Raw genomic sequence first — 23,002 nt, 5'->3', positions numbered from 1 at the left:
CACAATATTGGTCAAAACAACAAAAATGAAACTTTAAAACAATACAATTAATTATAATTACATATAAAACTTATAAAGGATAAATACTTCAATTTAAGTTTTAAATAGCCCCTTAAATGGACATTATAAATTAGCAAGTGCTTAAGGCTCTTTTTTCCTTAGGAAAACTACCTTAGGTAACATAAACAGAAAAGAGGTATTTAGCTTTCTACCCACAGCTAGGCTTGGATAAACACCCAAATTCTTACACTCCAATCTGCCTCATCAGAAAGCATCACTGGCCACCAAACTCTCTTAATCATTACTAAACCACCTGGCTCAATTTCAAGATACTCTCATCACTACGTTACAAAGTCCAAGACAGGTCAGAACTAATCTTCGATGTATTGCATTTTGTGCAATTCTGTGTCCTGGTGACTTAACATGGCTCCTGGATCACAGCAGCCAATGTGAATCACAACATAAAATGGAATCTACCTGGGACACATTCTTAGGGCAAAATCCTTTTTGCTATATGTTGATTCTAAATAGCTTCAATTATGATGATTCTTACTGATAATTACAAAAGGTAAGACCTGTCATTCTTACCTAATGAGTGAGAGATAAAGAAATTTTATGTGGGACTGTCACAAATACCCTACCTTTCTTGGGAAGTAGAGAACAAAATGTTCTAAATTAAGTTTTATTTAGATTAGTCAATGATATGATGGACAACTAAAAAATAATGAGACTAATTTCACTTGCCATACATGAAAGTCAGTCAAGTGTCAGAATCACAACTGTTGGCCACCTCTAAGGCTATAGATATTTTTCAATCATATCAGTGTATTTACCAGTGTATTTATCAGTATATATAAATATTATATATTTATCGGTGGATAATTTTAATTTGTGGAAGAAAAGGGTTCATAGATGGAAATTTTAGAGCTTATAAGTAAAAACTTAAAAAACTAGTAGAAGCCTGAAGAGAGCTAAGAAATTCTTACCAAGATTGACAAATGCTATGATTAACTAGAAGCCACAGAAAATTTGACAAAGGTGAAACTAAGGGTATAAATTAAAACATTCCTTGAAAGATAGTTCCAAAGAACTATCAAAACAAGAAATGGTAAGAGTAGGACAAAAATTCCCTTCTGTAATCATTCAAGTATCTATTATGTATTCAGCATTATGTTAGCAATTTGGGGGAATAAAAAGTTATAAAACATAGTCCCTGTTCCCAAAGAGCTAATACTGTTAGAGAAACAAGACACAGACATGTCATGCACCATTTAAATAACAATCCAAATAAAACATATAGGAACAAAGGCAAGGGATGGATAGCTGTGGGTACAGTGGTTGAGAAGGCTTCATAGCCAAGACTGAACATGAGCTGGGCCCTAAGAAGTAGAATTTTAACAGACAGAAGTTGAGAAGAGCATGAGCAAAGGTCAGAAGATGAGAGAGGACAGAGTGGTCCAGCATTCATCAAGGAGACAAAAGGGACATACACGTGGGGGACAGGTCATATCAGTCATGTCAGGGAGAGTTTTAAATGCTATTCTTATACAATTTTAAGTCATGAAATTTTAGTGAACATGATTAATATATTTCAATATTTAATCTGTAGCATGACCTGGAATGTATCTTCATGAGAAACTGTTTTAGAATTGATTGGAGGAGGAGTCAGAGCTGGAGGAATAAAGAGTAATATCAGAAGTGATGTTGTAAAACCAGAAGTTCTCAAGGTGGTCCGTGGACCCCTTGGGAGTCACTGGGACCCTTTTAAAGGACCTGTGAGGTTGAAATTATGTTCATAATACTATTAAGATGGTATTTGCCTATTTCACTGTGTTGACGTTTGCACAGATGGCACAAAAAACAATGGTGAATAAAACTGCTGGTGTCAAGACAGTGAACCAAAATATACCAGGCAGCATTGTATTCTTTTGTTTTTTAAAACAGCTTTATTGAGGTATAACTGATGTATAATAAACAGCATATATTTAAAGTGTACTATTTGGTGAATTTTTACATATATGGACATGCAAGAAACCATCGCTATAATTAAGATGGCAAACATTTTTATCATGTCCAAGTTTCCCTGTGATCCTTAGTAACCCATTTCTCTCTAGCCCCTTGTTCTTGATCTTTTTTGGTCACTATAAATTTATTTGCAAGTTCTACAATTTTATATAAATGGAATTATATAGAAAGTATTCCTTTTTCATGCTAACGCTAACCAAAGGCAAACTAAACAAAGACTTCAGAACAAGGAAAAACCCAGGAGAAAGAGGATCATTTCATCATGATATAAGATTAATCGATTAAGAGGACATAATAATCCTAAATGTATATGAACCTAGTAACAGTTTCAAAATACATGACACAAAAATTGACCAACCTAAACTGAAAAAGAAACATATATACAATTATAGTTGGGAAATTTCCATACCTTTCTCTATATAATGGGCAGAACAAGTGTACAGAAAATCAGTAAGGTTACAGGAGACTTAAAACAATTGACTTGAATGACATTTATAAAACACAACAATAGGAGAATACATATTACTTTCAAGTGTACCTGGAACATTAATCAAGAATGACTATATTCTGGGCAGTAAACAATTAATTTCAAAGGACTGAAATCATATAAAATATGTTCTCTGACCACAATGGACTGAAATTAGAAACCAACAACAGAAAGACAGCTGGAAAATCCCCAAATATTTGGAAACTAAACATTATACTTCTAAATAATCCATAAGTCAAACAATACATCACAAGGGGAATTCGAAAATATTTGAACAGAATGAAAATGATTTTGGAAACTGGTATCATGAAACACATGAGCTTGAAAGCTTAATACTTAAAGACTTCTCTGATGAGAACGGTGATATTAACAAATGTCACTTTTTTTTAATGAAGTATATGGAAATGTGTCAACATTTGGAAGATCTATATAACTCAGTAAACCAGTATTTTCCAAATGGCCAATGAAAGGCATTACAAAAGAGCCATTCCATGCAAGATGGACCAATGGATTTTATTGTAAAAGTACAAAGAGTTCATTGACTATGCGTTCAGATTCTGTACTGCAACAAACCAACCTTTCAGAAACTACCTCTTGTCAAGTTTGGTGGAGTATAAAAAAAAAATTCACAATTATCTAAAAAAGTTTCTAAAATAGTCCTATTTTTTTCAGCCGCATATGTGTGTGAGGCAACATATCCTTCATATACTTCAAACAAACCAACAAATTTTAACAGACTGAATAAGGAAGCAGATAGAATACAGCTATCTTCTATGAAGCCAGACATTAACAAGACTTGCAAAAATGTAAAACAATGCCACTCCTCTTATAACATTTAAAAAATTTTTGAATATACTTATTTTCTTTTTTTAATATTACTACCAATCTCATTATAATATAGTTATTTTCATAAAAATGTTATTATGTTCACATACAATGATTTTATTTTAAATGAATTAATAAAAATTTTAAAAATTTATCTTTTTTAATGTTTAACTACCCACCATTTTTAACAGATAGAAGAAAGCTTAAAACAGTTAAGTAGTAAGACTTGGTGAATGAATGAATTATATTGGTAAAAGGAAAACAACTTAGGTACCTATGATGTAAGACTTGGTGCTCAGAAATCTCTGAGATTAAAAAATGATATAATCATAATGAATTTTTTGTTCATAAAAGATTTCCCTGTTCTAATCCAGAGGATAAATCACCATAATTGAGCTGACCAAAAACTCATTCAACTGAAAACATGAGGTTGTATAAGGGCTCAATTAGAATTCCGGCACACTACCAAAAGGCCTTTTATATCCACACTTAATGGACAGGACACGTGTCTGTCCAGTGCTGTCATGCCTGGGCTGAGAAAGAACGACTGATGGAGTCAGATGGGAGATTCATGCAAGGTAGAGCGAGCCCAGACTCAGCAGACATGGAAGTCCTTACCCCAGCTGTGGGGCCCCTAAAGAACTAGATGTATTCGGACCCTGTGTATGCATACCCTGCAGCAGTTAAAGCTCGCAGGACAGACTGCTTGGGTTACTCTTTTCTTAGCTGTAGAATTTCAGAAAAGGTTTACGTCTTTGTGCCTCTTTTTTCTTAAAAGAGGGATTTTTTTTTTTTTTTAAAGATTTTATTTATTTATTTGACAGAGAAAGAGACAGCGAGAGAGGGAACACAAGCAGGGGGAGTGGGACAGGGAGAAGCAGGCTTCTGCCAAGCAGGGAGCCCGATGCTGGGCTCCATCCCAGGACCCTGGGATCATGACCTGAGTCGAAGGCAGATGCTTAACCGACTGAGCCACCCAGGCGCCCCAAAACAGGGATAATTATTATATCATAGGGTTACTTGATGATTATAAATGTAAAGCACTTAGAAGAGCACCAAGTATAAGAAGTACTTGATAAATATTACTATTACACAATGTTTTACCTGAAATATGGAGTACAAAAGTACTAGTCTAATCTACAGGATGGGTGACAGTGCAAGAAATATAATAAAAGACTCTAAAAGTTAACTATGATATCTAAAAGTTCCAGGGTTAAAGATTCATAAAGTGATCACAGATAAAGTTACAAGAAAAAAATTACCTCAAAATTATCATTTGAAAATGAGTAAATAGATTTGGTATAGACTTTCGATTCAGAAAGCATCTACTGAATATTTTCAAAACTGATGCATTCTTTCATGTTATGAGAAAAATATATACTCAACTAACAATTCTGAGACAAGTGATACATTTTTCCTTTTTTTTATAAAAAGCAAAATTTAAGTAAGCATTCAAAAAAATTCTTTAAAGCTACAAAGTATTGATCATTGTGTTACATAACTATGTAAATGTCAGCATCTACACCTTGACTTGAAGTGAAAAAAAGAAAAATATAGGCTGAATGGAAAAGGAAACAGGTGATGTGGATTAAGGAGTGCACTTGTTGTGATGAGCACTGGGTGATCTATGGGATGCTGAATCACTATGTTGTACACCTGAAACTAACATTACACTGTATGTTAACTAACTGGAATTTAAATAAAAACTTAAAAAAAAAAAGTCTAAGGACTATCAGCCTATGTGAAAGGAAAATCCAGAGAGGGGGTAATGGTGACAGGCAGGAGGAGAGCAGTCCAGGGGGCCGGAGAGTAGGAGCATGACAGCCTGCAGTGATGGCCAAATACTTCTCTGGACAAAGGATCAGGGGCAGGATAAAGGACTCTGGAGCCCTGACCTGATTGTGGGTAATGCAGAGTCATCCAAATGGCTTCCTGGAACTACTCCCATTCCTGCCTCATGGCTGAGACACACACAGAAACCAGAACAGGGAGTTTGCGAAATCACCCCACAAATAAGCTGGCAGTTGGAGGCAGAAAACACTTAAAAGAGGATATGGTAGTCTGCAAACTCTTCTGTCAGTTATGTCAACACATGACAAAGAATTTCCACATTCTACCCTTCTGCAAGCACTCCCATACTTCTGCAGGTCTGCAATCAACCAGGAGCCCAGCACTCTCTGCCTCAGGCCATTAACCCGTCTGTACTAATCCCTCAGAGCAGGGAGGGACGGGCAGCAGTAGCCTGGAATGCCTCCAGGCTTTCGTGAACGCTTCTTCAAGTAATAATCAGGAAATAAAGTTCTATACACAATCTATGCTTCCCATACATGCCAAACCAGCCCTGGGACTGTTTAAAGGCGAATGAGAGAGTGTGTAAGAAGTTTGCTGAGTAGGAAGAGTGACAAGCCTGCTCATCTGAGTGAGACGACCATTACACTTCACCTGAGCAAAACTTTTAGCTTGAATGGATAAAATAAGACTCACAGTGACTACTTTTGAGAGAAGATGATAGTGAAGGAATAAGGTACCAGAGAAGTTCTAATTTGTGATCTTTTCTCAAGAATAAATTATTACCAAGATTAAAAGGAATGTATTGACTTACCTGGAAAATATCTGCCTTGTCGTCAAATAGGCTGACAAAATATTTATAGTCAGCATAAGCCCAGAATTTGGAATGATCATAATCTCTAAATGGTCCATATATAGTAGGCTGGTCACAGTTCCAGCTCAGGAACTCTTCAAGTGTAGCTTCTACATAACCACATGTCGTTTCAAACTGAGGAACTGCAATGGAAAAGAACTCAATTTTAAATGTACACTGAACACAATTTCCAAATATTGTTTTTTTAAATGATGAAAATTTCAACCAAAAAAAGTTATCGTTTAACATTAATTAAAAATTAATTTTGTGCTTGCTATATAATTAGAACCATCTACAACACTCACAATACTCATGATTTAACACAAAGGTAAAAAGGTTTTAACCTTAAGATTAAAGACTACGCTTAGGATAGCCTGATTCAGTAGTCCAGTGGTATACTTTATTTTTTTTTTTAAGATTTTATTTATTTGACAGAGAGAGAGAGAGTGCACAAGCAGGGGGGAGGGGCGGAGGGAGAGGGAGAAGCAAACTCCCCACTGAGCAGAGAGCCTGATACCGGATTCAATTCTAGGACCCCGAGATCATGACCTGAGCTGAAGGCAGACGCTTAACTGTCTGAGCCACCCAGGTGCCCCAGTGGTATACTTTAGATTATTAATTTTCCAAGATGATGTTTTCAGGGGTCTATGAGGTCTAAACTATTTTCACAATAATACTCTGATGTTTTTCATTCTCATTCTCTCACGAGTGTACAGTGGAGTTCACCAGAAGCTACATGACATTAGTTGATGTCACTGCTCTCACAACTAGTGGAATACATACTTATGTTCTTGTATTTTAATAATGTCTCAGTTTTAATTTATAATACGGTAAGCATCACTAGATATAATCCTCACTGACAAAAACTCATTGGGGAACTCAATTTTTTTTAAAGGTACAGCATTTATTTATTTTTTTAAAGATTTTTTTTTTTTGTGCTCGCTTCGGCAGCACATATACTAAAGATTTTTTTTTTTTTTTGGACAGACAGAGAGACAGCGAGAGAGGGAACACAAGCAGGGGGAGTGGGAAAGGGAGAAGCAGGCTTCCTGCCGAGCAGGGAGCCCGATGCAGGACTCGATCCCAGGACCCTGGGATCATTACCTGAGCCGGAGGCAGACGCTTAACGACTGAGCCACCCACGCGCCCCAGGTACAGCATTTATTGAGTTTCCAAATATCACAGAAAATATGGAATGCTTCATGAAGTTGCATGTCATCCTTGTGAAGGGGTCATGCTAATCTTCTCTGTACTGGGGAACTCAATAATTTTTAAGTGCAAAGGGATCCTGAGACCAAAAATTTGAGAGCTACTTCTTCAGATTAAAAAGGAAAAAAAGCAATGACATCTTTTGAAAATTTTCTGACTTTATATTGCACATATATCATACATAGCTCCTCAGAATCATTAAGTGGCCAATGGCAACTTAAAGTCTGTTCATTTATTCATTAACTCATTTATTTCAGAATTGTTTATTAAGTACCTAATTTGTAACTAACACTGTACTCAGGCTTGTGGGAACATAAAAGAGAGAAGTAATACTCTTGAATTGAGAACATACTTAGACAAAGACAAAGCTTTAGCCAGAATAATAGGAAATCTGAGGCATTACCTAATTAAATGCAAAATTTTGTGCCACAGACACATAGGAAAAGGCAAAGACCCAGAGAAGAGGGTTGATCAGGAAAGCTTAGAGAGAAGTCTATTGTCTGTCCAGAAGGGTTTGTTATTATGGGGATGACTCATTCATATAAGAACTGTTCTTCCAAATAGTGATAAAATGAAATTTTTCTGGTAACAAGCAGAATATTTTCAATGCACACTGGGAAGTTAATATTCAAGAAATCTGATTATGATCAGCATGAAATCCTTTTAAGTGATACAGATCTCCTGCATGTAAATCAGTTGGCACAATACCTGAAACATAGCAGATGCTCAGTAACAGGCACTAATTCAGATTCTTATATTAACTTCAAAAGTTAGCCAGATTAGTAGTAAGAGGAGAAGTGTATTCAAACTCTTCTTTCAACAGCTTTTATCTTTTCCCTCCATTTCTGCCTGAACTGCCTAGGATTATCTTGACCTTCCTTCCCCCCTCCTCTCTTTTTCCTATAACTTCAGAATGGTGGAGAAGTAACAGAGGGGAGGGTGTATGTCAAAGAGTCATCCTAATTCATCTACTTCATCAACCTGTCATCTGACCTTGAGAAGCAGGAAGACTTATAGGAGTGCATTTATCTAAAAGGTAAAAATCTGCAATATTAAGAACTATTTAAATTCGACAATTTTTGAGAAGCACTCAGAACAGTGCCTGCCACTGTAACCCATCAATATATATATATGTTCCTAATATTAACAACATCATCATTAAGAATTTACCCCAACAACAGGGGCACCTGGGTGGCTCAGTTGGTTCAGCGTCTGCCTTCGGCTCAGGTCATGATCCCAGGGTCCTGGGACCGAGCCCCGAGTCCAGCTCTCTGCCTGGCAGGGAGCCTGCTTCTCCCTCTCCCTCTGCTTGTTCTCTCTCAAATAAATAAAATCTTAAAAAAAAAAAAAAAAAGAATGTACCCCAACAACATAGGAATACACAGAGTTTTTTAACAAACAAAAACCCATGTGGCAAGAAAGCTGCATGGTTGTGGGAAATAGGAGTCATTTTATAGTCATTTCAGTAAGCTCCAATGGAAGCCTGAAGTCATTACACTGTCTTAGGAGTTTTCACTTCATAAAATTCAGTCCAACTGATCGAACTGAATACTAAAGCCATTACTTGAGATACTTGTCCCTGAGGGGTACAATAGTAGGCCGGTTTTCACAGGCATGTCTGCACTGCAGCCTTATCAAGGGACTTTGTTCTCTGTCACAGCAAGTTCTGTACTTTAAAAAAATTAAAATCTAAAAGGGCAAAAATTACACGTGACAACTGTTACTGTCAGGAGAAAATTACAATGAATAGAATGAATGGAAATGACAGACTTTTTTACATTTACATAGTGATTTCAAAATAGAATCTTTTGAATTTTTCCTTCCTGGAAGTAGCAGCACCAAAGGTACTGTTTTCATTCTGTTATCATGACAAGTTCTTTCTGGGTAGTACAGTTGTTTTTCTTAGTTTATTTCCTGCAATGCAATTATTCCTTTCTAACTTTATTATTATTGTTCTTTCATTTAACATTGAAGTAGCCTAGGCAGCTGCAATTTTCATCCCACTTACTGTCAAAGTGTTAGGTAAGAAGAAGCTCAACTGAGCTCAGGATTTGGAAGTAGTGTGTCAGTTGAGTTTGCCTCAACCCTCATAAAAGGGAGTCCTAAAATATGTTTTGCAGAGTAGGGAAACAAATATTTCTCCATTTTGTTAGATTTCCTCATTTCTTTTTAAAGCTTTTATTTATTTATTTAACAGAGAGCGAGAGGGAGAGCGAGCACAAGCAGGGGGAGGGGCAGAGAGAGAGGGAGAAACAGGCTCCCAGCTGAGCAGGGAGCCCAACACTGCGGCTCCATCCCAGGGATCCAGGATCATGACCTGAGCCAAAGACAGCCAGTTAACCGAATGAGCCACCCAAGCACCCCTAGACTTCATCATTTTACAAGCAAAAACACTGCATGGAATGTGGGTACTTTTGACCATCATTGCACCTCCATCTACAAATGCTTAGGGTTATTTCTACAACTGTTTTTCCCAGATTACTGCCAGTTGAGGTATCGTATTGCCACTGGACCCATATGATCCACATGAATTTGATCCAGAATCGTTTCAAAGAGCTATGAGATGTTACTATCTGCTTCCGAAAATAAACTAAGAGATACATATAATTCAGATAGTATAATTACTAATACTGTTGTCTCAAGCATTCTAGAAAAACTCAAACCAAGACCTAAAACAAAAATAAGAAATACATTCAATAGGAAGGAAACAAAGTTATCACTGATTATAAGATCAGGTGCCTGTCTTCCTAGAAAACCCACAAGAATAAACTAAAAAACTACATACACTAATAAATAGCTGGATAAAAAAATAAACATACAAAAATAAATGGCTTTTAAAAATCTACTCATCACAACTAGCTAGAAAAATATAATGGGTAAAAATATTTTCCTTCATACCAGCTATAAAAAGTTTATATTTATAATATTTTTAAAAATTTGTAGACCTGTATGAAAACCCCAATCTTTTCACTGAGAGATGAAATGGACTTGCTAAGTGATAATGACATGTTCTTGCGTAGTAAGATAACAGTATTATCACAAGGTAGATTCTTTCTGAATTAACTTACAACACTTAATGAATTTTCACTTAAAATCCCAACAGGATTTGTTTAATATGAGTACATTATTTAACTCTAAAATTCACTTAGAGGAATAAAATTCAATAACATCTAAGAAAATACTGAGAAAGAAGAGTAATTAGGGAGGATGAATTGTTCTTTCAAATATTATAATATATATCAGTTGCTAAAATAGCATTTAAGAAATGTTTTACTGGCTTCAAAACTGATAGCGCAATACATGGTCCAAAAACAGATGCTGGAATTTATAAGAATACAGTAATATAATAAAGATGATTTTAAAGTCAGTAGGGGTAAAAAGGATTATTCAGTAAATGGTACTGAAATAAAAGGTACTGTTATTTCCAACTTAACTAAAAAAGTCAGCAAACACCATACATCAAAATAAATAAGGAAAGGATGAAGAGTAAAATGTAATAGGGAAATAAGCTATTAGGAGAAAATATTAGAATATTTACCTATTTTTAAGATACAGAAAGAATTTCTAAGTAAATAAAATAAGGATAAAATGTTAATGAGATTGGACTATATAAAAATATCAGTCCAATTTTTTTTTTTTAAGATAAATCTCAGTTTGGGCAAAGGAGTGGCAAAACAGGCACCCTCGCATGTTTTGACAGGAGAGTAAATGGAAACCACCTTTCTGTGAAGCACTTTGCCTTATGTACCAAAGGCCTTTCATTCTTTTACTCCACAAATACCTGAGTGTCCACTTGGTGTTCAGCCCATGGTGAGGCCTGACCCAGGCCCTCGCGAAGGAGGCCTTCTTGAGGGGAGGAGAGACTTTAAAGAGTTAATTACTTACAGACTAACCACGTGATTCTAACTGAGCTAAGTGCTACTGGGAAATACAAGGTGACGAGTAGCTGCCCCTGATTTGGGAGGCAGAGGCGCTGTGATCAGGAAAGACTTCAATGAGAAAATGATATTTGAGCTAAGATCTGAAGGAAGAAGAGGAGTTAACCAGGGAAAGCTGCAGTAAGGGAAAATGGGAAAGGAGAAAAGAAAGGCTGGACTCTGTATGCAAAGGCCTTGAAGAAAGGAGAAGCAAACCTCTGGAAATACAAAAGCTGGAAAAAAAAATGTTTGTTTGGCCCAAGCTCAGGGAGAGGGATTAAGCTGATGAGGCAAACAGGGATTTCTACACCACACAAAAATTTTGGCCTAAGCTTAGCGTAAGGGTTATGGAAGACACTTAAGGGTTTTAAAAATAAAAACAGGATTGAGATTTGTTTTTTTTTAAAAACTGTCTCTGGTTTCAATATGACAAATGGCCTGGATGGGGAGGGCAGGGGGTGCAGAGGGACCAGGGACGAGACTACTACAACTATGTTGGTGAGAGAGAGTAGGGTAACCCCGCCTAGAAGATGGCCATGGGGAATGAGAGAAGCAGGTAGATATGCTACATATTTAGGGTGTAAGTCACAGGGTCACCAGACACCACTTAGAGGGGAAATCAGATGACTCAGGTTTCTGGTGTAAGAAGGTTAATGCACAGTGCTGCAACTCGTGATAACATTCACACCCTTTGACCCAGTCATTCTCCTTCTAGGAATCTATCCTAGGGAAATAATCAGAAACTTGAGCAAGATTTGTTTTCAAAGATGCTCACTATAGTCTTTTTTTTTTTTTTTTTTTTTTTTATTCATGAGAGACAGAGCAAGAGAGAAAGGCAGAGGGAGAAGCAGGCTCCCAAGGAGCAGGGAGCCTGATGCGGGACTCGATCCCAGGACCCTGAGATCATGACCTGAGCCGAAGGCAGACGCTTAACCATCTGAGCCACTCAGGCGCCCCGCACTATAGTCTTATTTATAAATTTGAAGCTTCTAAGCAATCTAAATAATCAAAAGGAAAAAATTTTAAATTCATCATGATACTAGCATACAACACAGTGTTAGCCATTTAAAAGTCACATTTAGCATCAAGAGAAACTGCTCAGGACATGTGATGTGAAAAAAAAAAAGCAGGCCGTGAAAATTAATACAACTTTATTTTTAAAATACAAAAAGTCCTGCATAAACAGTTATCGGAGTGTAACTAGTGGTTCTCTCTTGGACAAAGTGTTTTTAAATTTCTTTGGATCTTCCCCTTTTTTCAATGTCCTCTACAATGAGGAAGTCATACTTTTATTTTTTAATTATTTCTATTTTTAAATAACATTTGTTGAGCATTTACTATGTGCTAGGCACTGCTCTACATGTTTTATGCATACAAACACACTTAATCTTTTTTTTTTTTAAGATTTTATTTATTTATTTGAGAGAGAGAGAGAATGAGAGAGAGCACATGAGAGGGGGGAGGGTCAGAGGGAGAAGCAGACTCCCTGCCAAGCAGGGAGCCCGATGCGGGACTCGATCCAGGGACTCCAGGATCATGACCTGAGCCGAAGGCAGTTGCTTAACCAACTGAGCCACCCAGGCGCCCAAACACACTTAATCTTGAAAACATTTGTAAGATACAGAGAAGTTAAGTAACTTGCCTAAAGTCACATGGTAAACCAGAATCTGAACCCATGCAAGCTGATTCCAGAGTTAGCCCCGCATCAGGCTCCCTCCTCAACGGGAAGCCTGCTTCTCCCTCTCCCACTCCCCCTGCTTGTGTTCCCTCTCTCACTATCTCCCTCTCTGTCAAATAAATAAATAAAATCTTAAAAAAAAAAAAAAAAAAGGCTTTGTGTTAGATGATTTTGCTCATCTGTAAGCTAGTAAGTGTTCTGAGCATATGTAAGGTAAGCTAGGCTAAGCTATGATGTTTGGTAAGTTAGGTGTATTTTTTTTTTTTTTTTTTTTTTAGATTTTATTTATTTATTAGAGAGAGAAAGAGAGACAGCATGAGCAGGAGGAGGGGCAGAAGGAGAAGGAGACTCCCCGCTGCGTAAGGAGCCCAATGCTGGCTCGATCCCAGGACTCTGGGATCATGACCTGAGCCCAAGACAGACACTTAACCAACTGAGCCACCCATGTGTTCAGTTAGGTGTATTAAATGCAGTTTTGACTTGAGATATTTTCAATTTATGATGGGTTTATCAGGACTTAATCTCATCATAAGTTGAGGAAGACCTGTAAAGATCTCTTTTAAACTCAACAACAGAAAGACCAAACCTCCCAGCCCCAAACCAAAAAACACTTCAATTAGAAAATGGGAGGGACGCCTGGGTGGCTCAGTTGGTTAAGCTTCTGCTTTCGGCTCAGGTCATGATCCCAGGGTCCTGGGATGGAGTCCTGCATGGGGCTCTCTGCTCAGTGGGGTGTCTGCTTCTCCCTCTGCTCCTTCCCCACCCCCCCCCAGCCCCCACTTGTGCGTGCGTGCATGCGCTCTCGCTCTCTCTCTCTCTCTCTCTCTCTCGTGCGCAAAAATAAGTAAAATCTTAGAAAATGGGCAAAGGACTTGAATAGACATTTTTCCAAAAAGATATACAAATGGTCAATAAACATGTGAAAAGATGCTCAACATCATTAGTCATTAGGGAAATGCATACCAAAACCATAATGAGATAACACTTCACACCCACTAGGATGGCTGGAATAAAAAATAGGGTAAGTATTGACAAAGATGTAGAGAAATTAAAACCCTCATACAGTGGGGTGGGAACGTAAAATGTTTCAGCTACTTTAGAAAACCTTTTGGCAGTTCTTCAAAAGGTTAAACACAGAGTTACCATGACTCAGCAATTCCCCTTCTAGGTATAAGCCCAAGAGCAATGAAAACATATATCCACATAAAAACCTGTACATAAATGTTCATTGTAGCATTATTCATAATAGCCAAAAAGTGGAAACAACCCAAATGTCCATCAACTGATGAATGGATAAACAAAATGTGGTATATATTACAACCTGGATGAATCTTGAAAACATGCTCATGAAAGAAGCTAGACACAAAAGGCCATGTATTGAATGATTCCATTTATATGAAATGTCCCAAATAGGCAAATCTATAAAAAGAGAAAGCAGACTAGTGGTTGCCAGGGGCTGGGGGTAAAGTGGAATGGAGAGTGATTGCTTAAAGGGTACTGGGCTTCCTTATTGAGTGATGAAATGTTCTGGAATTAGACAGTGATGATGGTTGCACAACATCGTGCATATGCTAAAACCACTTAATTGTATACTTTAAAATGATAAATTTTAGGGCGCCTGGGTGGCTCAGTTGGTTAAGCAACTGCCTTCGGCTCAGGTCATGATCCTGGAGTCCCGGGATCGAGTCCCACATCGGGCTCCCTGCTTGGCAGGGAGTCTGCTTCTCCCTCTGACCCTCCCCCTTCTCATGCTCTCTCTCTCTCATTCTCTCTCTCAAATAAATAAATAAAATCTTTAAAAAAATAAAAAATAAAAAATGAAATAAAATAAAATGATAAATTTTATGTGAATTGTATCTAAATTTTTTAAAAAATTATCTTTAGTAAAAACAGAGCAGTTGCTCACAACTGCAGAGACCTTCTACTTTCTTTTTCATTTATGCTTTCATTAAGAGGGTCCCTCTGACCCTCCCCCCTCTCAGTGTTAATCCTTGACTTCAATTGCATCCATAGCTTGAAAATGTCAAATCACTGTGCCTCATCTACAAAATAGGCTTATAATAGTACCATTCTAAGAGGGTTTGAAGAAGATTAAGAGAATTAAAATGTATAAAGCACTCAGAAGAGTGCCTGACACAATAGCTCTCAATAACTGTTAGCAATTAGTGGTCATATTGTATTTGGAGCCTAATCAGGTATGAGAAAAAAGTTACAGTTCCTATTTATCTCCAAATTACTGTCTAACAGACACCTCAGTGGATGGGAGATTTATTTGACTAAAATCAAGAAAGAAAAAGCACAAGCTAAATTTTTATGTGCCTTTTGCTGGTCTAGCATTTAATTTTAAAATAAAGTAAACATTTTGGTCTGGGATTAGAATGAGATGCCAAAGAGTTTTAGGTATTAATCCTGCTCTACCTGCCATGAGTACAAGGGGGTTCTAGACACCAAAAACCAAGTAATTCTTGAGAGATGTACGAGAAGGTCAACACAAGAAAACGAAGTTTAGAGAAGCTAGAAGGGAAACTGGGTAATTTTCTAGTTCCTTCTGAGTTATTAATAGATATTCATAGAGCCACTTCACAGCAATGCTGCAAACATTAGACTACCAAACTCTAGACACCAAACTACAAAATAGAAGTTATACACATTCTAAAGCCAGACAATCGTTATGGACTCCTTTAGATTAAAAACAGCGCTGTATCTTTCCTTTAAATTAACTATTTTTAGAGTTAACAGTAACTGTGTTATCTGACTATAAGGCAAAATATCAAAATGTTACAAGTCTCCAGGGAAGAAGAAGAAGCTGGCAAAATCTAATTGCTTAAGAGGATGAAAAAAAGACAGCTTTACATACTTTTCATATTTATGCAGTACTGTAGAGGTCAGGCAGCTGAATAGAAGAGAGAGAGAAAATTACAACCAAGAGTAAGCACTATAAATATAGTGCCTGAAGCCACAAATAAAAGGACACATTCTACATGAGTCAAAAGTAAAAGGGACCATAAGCTTAGTAATCATCTTCTCAGTCACAGGGGAACATAAATAATAACACATTAACAAATATTAAGTATCTGTGGTCCATGATACATGAACAAATACAACTTATAAGGTTATCAACTGTATAATGTTATCAACTATAGGTTTACTCTAAAAAAAAAATTTTTTTTTTTTGAAGATTTTTATTTTATTTATTTGACAGAGAGAGACACAGCGAGAGAGGGAACACAAGCAGGGGGAGTGGGAGAGGGAGAAGCGGGCTTCCCACCGAGCAGGGAGCCCGATGCGGGGCTCGATCCCAGGACCCTGGGATCACGACCTGAGCCGAAGGCAGATGCTTAACGACTGAGCCACCCAGGCGCCCCTAAAAAAAAAAAAAAATCTTAACACAAATTGTCCTTCTAAAACTTCCAATAAAACTTTCCTATCTGCAAATGGTCAAAAACAGGATTAGAAATAAAGGATTCTCTAGAGATAAAGAAACCACTGCTAAGAATGTGAGAATGCTACTAAAGAGACATTATTATGATGATTACTTGTAGTCCTACCTGTATCTGTTCTTTTTATTCCCATCCTGAATCGTATCTGCTTGCCATGAAGGACCTCAGAAAGGTGTTTAACAGTCCAGTGTTGTGCTGGCCAATCAAAAGCCATGTTACAGAAGATTGCAGGTTGTTGTAAAGACATTATAATTTCTTTTGCTTTCTCTGGTGTAAAAGGTTTGACGTGTTCACCTAAGAAGAGAAATAGATAACTATAAAGTTATTTCACATAATATGAAAGAAAAATAGCTAACATCATTTCTATTATGATAAATCTTTCTATGCAATTATACTACATTTTACACTTCATTTATTACTATTTACATAAATATTTGACCTCAAAAACTGTAATTCTTAAATGATTTTTTCATATGAAATTTTAAATGTTGGAAAATATTTACAATTTTCATGTCAAAAAATGTTTTTAAAAAAGGCTTTCCAACTATATTTAAATTTTAAAAGACACAATTTTCTGAAAATTGTATTTCCTAAATAGAGGGTTGTATACGAAATGCTGATGGGAACTACTCTAGAACTAGAGTTGCTGGAGTCAGGTGTAATTCTACTTGCTATATCATGTGTTTACCCAAAAAGACTACTGAATTCATACATCAGTCAAAGGGGTGAGGGGGGGATTATTTTCATTCACGATTTAAAAAGGTAAAAGATGTACTAGGATGGATATCAGTGTTAATCCTTGACTTCAATTGCATCCATAAACAGTATAAGGGATATGGGATATTGTACAAACAAATACTGTGACTTACTGAGTACTTCAATAAATTTCACAGAATCATAGACTATAAGTAAATCTTGGATAGGATGTAATGATAAGTATTTGCTAAATAAAAGAACAAGTAAGTTTCCCCTTAAAGACATCTTAAAAGGAAAGTTTTTTGGGAAAGTCAAAAATACTTCATACTCTCACTCCTGATATATAGATACATATATATATCATCAGCATATATTTATGATTCTCTAGATTTGATTCTCTAGAATAGTCAGCTAAACCCTCTAATTCATTATCCATTCTGTAATTACACTTAATTCAAAAAAATTAAGAAAAGCTCATATAATAATCCAAATTCTTCCATCATCCAACTTTCTTCTAAACTTTCTGCTTTGGGGCACCTGGGTGGCTCAGTTGGTTAAGTGGCTGCCTTCTGCTCAGGTCATGATCCCAGGGTCTTGGGATCGAGCCCCATGTCGGGCTCCCTGCTCAGTGTAGAGTCTGCTTCTCTTTCTCCCTCTGCTCCTCCCCACTGCTCGCTCGCTCTCTCTCTCAAATAAATATTTTTAAAAAAATAAAAATAAAATAAACTTTCTGATAAAAGGAAGAGGGATGGGGAAGGAGTCATCAAGGAATTTGAGTAATTTGCACTTGTCTGAATGCAAGGCTTGTTTTTAAAGAAAATGAAAATTTAAGTCAATTTGGCCCCTTTGCTCAGACAAGGGGCAAATACTCAGAATCCTTCCCTAAGCCCTTGATGAAAGGAAGCAAGACATGTGAGGACAGTCTGTCATTGTCTACACAGTCAGGGCTCCCAAGTGAGGAGATAAGGGTGGACACTCAGAGGGAAAAGGCAGTAGAAGAGCTGGGGGCTGGGTGGGGGGAGGAAGAGAGAAGATACCCTTGGGTATCTCGAAGTAAATGAAGCCCCAGGCTTATCTTTAAGTGCTAAGGAGCCTATGAGGGAAACAGGATGTGACCAGGAATAAAATTTTCTATCCTTCCTTGAGGTTCTTGTTTTCCACTTTTGACATGTTTGATAAATTCACATTAGGGGACTTGAACCATATTCGCCTATAAATGTTAAGTACAAGGTTACCTGGATCGCGACCCACCAAACTTTCCTGGACTTGGAGTGCCTGGAATCCGTGTACATGAAAAAGGGACAAGCCGCATTTTTTATTATATATTTTTTAAGTTTTGCTAGGCTGTGAGAAGCTGTAATACATTCATGGTAATACTTTGTTGTTTGTGGCACATAAATTAGTACTATCCTTTGGCAAACAACTGTAAAAATGAAGCAGAAGTCTCAAATAACCACCCATTAACCTAGTAACTCATGTTATAGGAATTTGCTTTTAACAAAGTAATCATCAGCTATATGAATATTTATATATATTATATATGTATACATATACACATAAAATATCTACTACCATAATACAAAAACTGAAAATATAAACAGCCTAATGTCTAAAAGTAGAAAAATATTTACTGAATATTACTAAATGTTATGCAAATTTTTTCCCATGGTACATTATATTCATTAGCAATAAAAATGAGGGCTATGGAGAAATGTGTGGAGATGCAGAGACTGGAATTGACTCAGAGAGCTACTGTACTAGCCAAGTAAAAAGTGTTACAGTAAGGCCCTGAACAACGTGGGGGGGGGCAGTAAGGAGGGTAGAGATGGTAGATATATAGAAATACTAAGATAATAGTATCAAAGACTATTACAACCAAAGATGTGGGGTGGGAGGCAGATGCAGCCATAAGGGATATTGAGGTTTCCAGACTTTGTGACGTGACATAAAAAAAAGTTAGGAGCAGCAGCTCATTCTGGTGGGAAGATGAAGAGTTTGGTTTTGAACATCATCATCATCATAATAATGCATTTCTTCATATGATGCTTTACTATTTGCCATGTACGTTTATATACATTAAAACTGCTCATCTGACCATCTAAGAAGCCTACAAAACAGGCAGAGAAGACATTTTATCTCCATTATCCAAAAGAAGAATAAATAGGAAGCTCAGATGTCAAAGCTCAACACACCAGTGACGAACTGGAACTACAGGTCAAGTTCCCTGATTCCAAGTGCAGTGCTCTTTCCACTGCACCATCCTGCTTCCAGAGAATTCAAACTGTGGGACCTACACGAACACTACAAACTCAGGAGAGACAGTATAATCCGAAAAGAAAGGTAAGTTTTGGAAAGCTGTAGACCAATTAATGGATAATAAATCCAGGTGTGCTGTCGGGGAAAGAGGCATGTTTTGGTTTGTGCCTATGTGGACAGGGGTTGGTGGGATAATACCTGTAGTAGAGACTTCTAGTTGCCTACCTTATCCCATTCCCACTTTCTTCTTCCTTACTAATAGAACTCTGTGCAACGAGTGTGGCTGAAAAATTACAATTCCCAGACTCCTACACAGATACAAGCGGCCAGAGATGTATCTGGAAGTTGCCTAGTCAGTCTTTTTGCCCTTAGCCTTCTCTCCTACATTTTGCCTGGAAAACAGACATAATGGTTAGCCACCTTGAGAGATCAAAGGCCCAGGGGGCGCCTGGCTGGCTCAGGTGGTAGAGCATTTAACTCTTGATCTTGGAGTCATGAGTTCAAGCCCCACATTGGGCTTAAACAAACAAACAAACAAACAAACAAACAAAAGCCCAGGAAATTGCAAACCTCAGCTGAAAGAATGCAAAAACATCCATCTTTGTGCCACTAAATCAATACCAGCAAAATTCTACCTCCTAAATCCCTTTACATATAAAAAGTAATTCTTATAGTCAAGATTGTTACTAGTTCATAACTGGTTTAACACCTTGCCTTCTGAGGCTATTGTTTTCAAGGACAACCATATTCTCTCTATAAAATACTCTGTGACTTACACTGAATGAATCATGGCTGGTCTGACCTGTAGCACTCTTTCAGTTCTATAGTTACAAAATATTCAAGCTTTGAACACTTTTTTTCTAGAACTTTAAAGGGCAGATAAAAAGAGAAGCACCAGTCCTTTTGGGGTAGGGAATCATTTATTCTGCTTATTTTATTTTATTTTATTTAAAGGTTTATTTATTTGTCAGAGAGAATGAGAGAGAGAGAGAGCACACAAGCAGAGGAGTGGCAGGCAGAGGGAGAAGCAGGCTCCTCCCTTAACAAGGAGCCCAATGCGGGCCTCGATCCCTGGACCCTGGGATCATGACCTGAGCCGAAGGCAGACGCTTGACCGACTGAGCCACCCAGGCGTCCCTATTCTGCTTATTTTAATCAGAGCCAATAGATCTGGCTTTGAACATTCCCCAAAGAGTTCTCATATTTGGGTAAGATATATCTTGCCACCCTTCCACAAATAAATACATGGTCATTAGTAACACATGAGTAGTGTTTCGGCACTACTTTTTGAATAGCTTCAAAGAAATACTTTTTCCTCTAACATAATGCCTTTTAAAAAAGTAGTTAATGATCTGATTTAAAAATCCCAGACATCCCAGAAGTTATTTAACAAGAGACCTTAAAAACTAAAATTTGCTGAGAAAGCACCTGGCCCAGTGACTGGGATATATTAAATGCTCAAACGTTTGCTAAATGAATAAAAAGTGCAATAAAGTGTGTACAGAACAGGCAGCAGGATGCTCACCATAACAAGAAATTGGCATATTTACAGAATCTCAGGCCTATCAATGAAATAAAACAATCAGTTGGTTGTGACATAAAAGTAATTTGGTTCTGATAGTTTAATCAACAATGAACTGGGCCATTAAAATAACAAATTAAAGTGTTACAACTTCCTTTAAAGAAGAATGCAATCTACATTGTATTAATTAAATAGCCTAGGGATGCACTCAGTCACTCCAAGCCAGGAATATCTGCAAAGAGCATAAAAATTTTGAAGCAACCCTGACAGCCTTTAAAGGATAAGTGTATTTAGGTCTAAACTTGCAGCAAGCAACAATTTCTAATGAAATGACTTAGAAACTGCTGGAAAAAAGATTAGTGATCTAGGTGTTGCACATAGTTTTTTCTCCCTCTAAATGTAGCATGTTATTCTTACAATTTATTAAAGCTTTGGTTTCAACTAATTCTTTGGAGATAGTGAAACATGATTAAAAAGCAAATTGCCTCTTTCTCAGCAATTTTTTCTTTAATTAATGCAAGCTACATGATAATTTGAAACCTAATTTCTCTGAATTTGTTAGCAATCTGCCTTCCTCCATCAATTAATACCTGGCTTGGATTTGTATCTGAGATTTAGAATTCAAGATGAGAATAAGGAAAACTTACCAAGTTTCCAGAATTCGTTCCTAATATTGATAGAATACAACAAAGACAAAGATCCTGAAACTGAAATTAACTCATCTCTCATGTCAGGTATAATTTTAATAGAAATGTTAATAACTATAAAATTTCAATTAAATTTTATTAGATTTTATTAAAATCTTATTTAAAAGTTTTTAGAATGTGACAGAAGAGCAGGTCACAAAACTGGGTCCTGGCATAGTAATCTAAATTATTTCTAAATATATACATGTAAGCCTATGATGGTTTCATCAATCTAACAACTCTGTATATACAAGAAATTTAAAAATTTCTGGAATGGTAGATATTAGGGTAAAAAATAATGAACATCTAGGCCACATCAGAAAAACACTTATGGAACTATGCAAGTACTACTTAACAAAATGACTATATTCATACCAAAGACCAAATGGTAAAACTTACACCAATGATAATTTTTCATTTTATAGTCACTATTTTAAAAATGTCAATATAAACCAAGAAAATTCTCCTAAAAGTTAATATAAGTTGTTAACTTATATGCTTAAGTAAAATGATGATCAGTCATAAACCCTTTGAATTTCAAGGTCTAGAAGGTGGTGCCACTGACGAAACCATAAACAGAAGTGTTGAGGCTGTTATGACATAATCTTTCCAATACCAATGCTTGGTGCGATAGTGAACACCCAAGCAGGTTCAGGCTGGGAACAGGAGACAGTTATGTGCTGGACACTTCACATCCTCACACACATTTGTAACTCTTGCCCAGTCAAGCCAGAAAATCATCTTCTCCTCCTCACTTTAATCCATTTATGCCAGAACTCATAAATAGTACTTGTAAGTTCAAAACAAATACTGGTCCTACACTTAAAGTAAGGAAAAGTACATCTATATTTTAAATGAAATTAATAGTAGAAAGAATAGGGGTGCTAAGGTGGCTCAGTTGGTTGGGCGTCTGCCTTCAGTTCAGGTCATGATCCCAGAGTCCCAGGATAGAGCCCTGCATCAGGCTTCCTGCTTAGCAGGGAGTCTGCTTCTCCTTTTGCCCCTCAACCCTCTTGTGCTCGCTCTATCTCTCAAATAAATAAACAAAATCTTTACCAAAAAAAATACTGGAAAGAAGACTGTCTCAAAGACTAAAATTCTTTAAAAGGCTCCAAAGTATCTTCAAAATTTCTACCAAAATGTTTCCATCTAGCTCTTCAGAATTCCACTAGGAAAATTTTCTGTATTTCAAAATAAAATGGCTATTTATCTTAACTATTCATCAAAAAAATTCAACAGCAGTCTTAAAAAGATATCTGCACACTCATATTCATAGCCACACATTTATAATAGCCAAAAGATGGAAGCAACCCAAACGTCCATTGACATCATACAATGGAATATCATTCAGCCTTAAAAAGGAAGGAAATCTTGTCATATGCTACAACATTAATGAATCTTGAAGACATTATGCTAAGTGAAAAAAGCCAGTCACAAAAAGACATATACTGTATTATTCCACCTGCATGAGGTATCTAAAATAGTTGAATTCATGGAAACAAAGCAGGATGGCAGTTACCAGGGGCTGAGGGGAGAGAGGAAAGAAGAGTTGTTTACTGAGTACAGAGTTTCAGATTTGCAAGATGAAAAAGTTCTAGAAATCTGTTTCACAAAAATGTG

The 23,002-nt window shown here is 36.8% G+C and overlaps 1 protein-coding gene and 1 pseudogene across 2 annotated transcripts in view; both read right to left on the bottom strand.

The window, feature by feature from the left end:
* Positions 1–23,002, bottom strand: part of HSPBAP1 (HSPB1 associated protein 1) — a 60,737-nt gene that overhangs the window by 29,746 nt on the left and 7,989 nt on the right. For both annotated transcript variants that reach the window (XM_035000019.1, XM_035000018.1), the window contains exons 2-3: positions 16,331–16,516; positions 5,940–6,121 (exon numbers count right to left, since the gene is read on the bottom strand). In XM_035000019.1, the coding sequence (XP_034855910.1) occupies positions 5,940–6,121; positions 16,331–16,469 (321 nt within the window). In that variant the 5' untranslated portion in view covers positions 16,470–16,516. The remainder of the gene's footprint in view (positions 1–5,939; positions 6,122–16,330; positions 16,517–23,002) is intronic.
* On the bottom strand, positions 7,163–7,233 carry LOC118007175 (annotated as a pseudogene).

The sequence above is a fragment of the Mirounga leonina genome, unplaced genomic scaffold (genome assembly GCF_011800145.1).
Source record: "Mirounga leonina isolate KUSES-001 unplaced genomic scaffold, KU_Mleo_1.0 Mir_115, whole genome shotgun sequence".
In the NCBI taxonomy this organism is placed as follows: domain Eukaryota; kingdom Metazoa; phylum Chordata; class Mammalia; order Carnivora; family Phocidae; genus Mirounga; species Mirounga leonina.
This window is presented reverse-complemented; position numbering and strand designations above follow the sequence as displayed.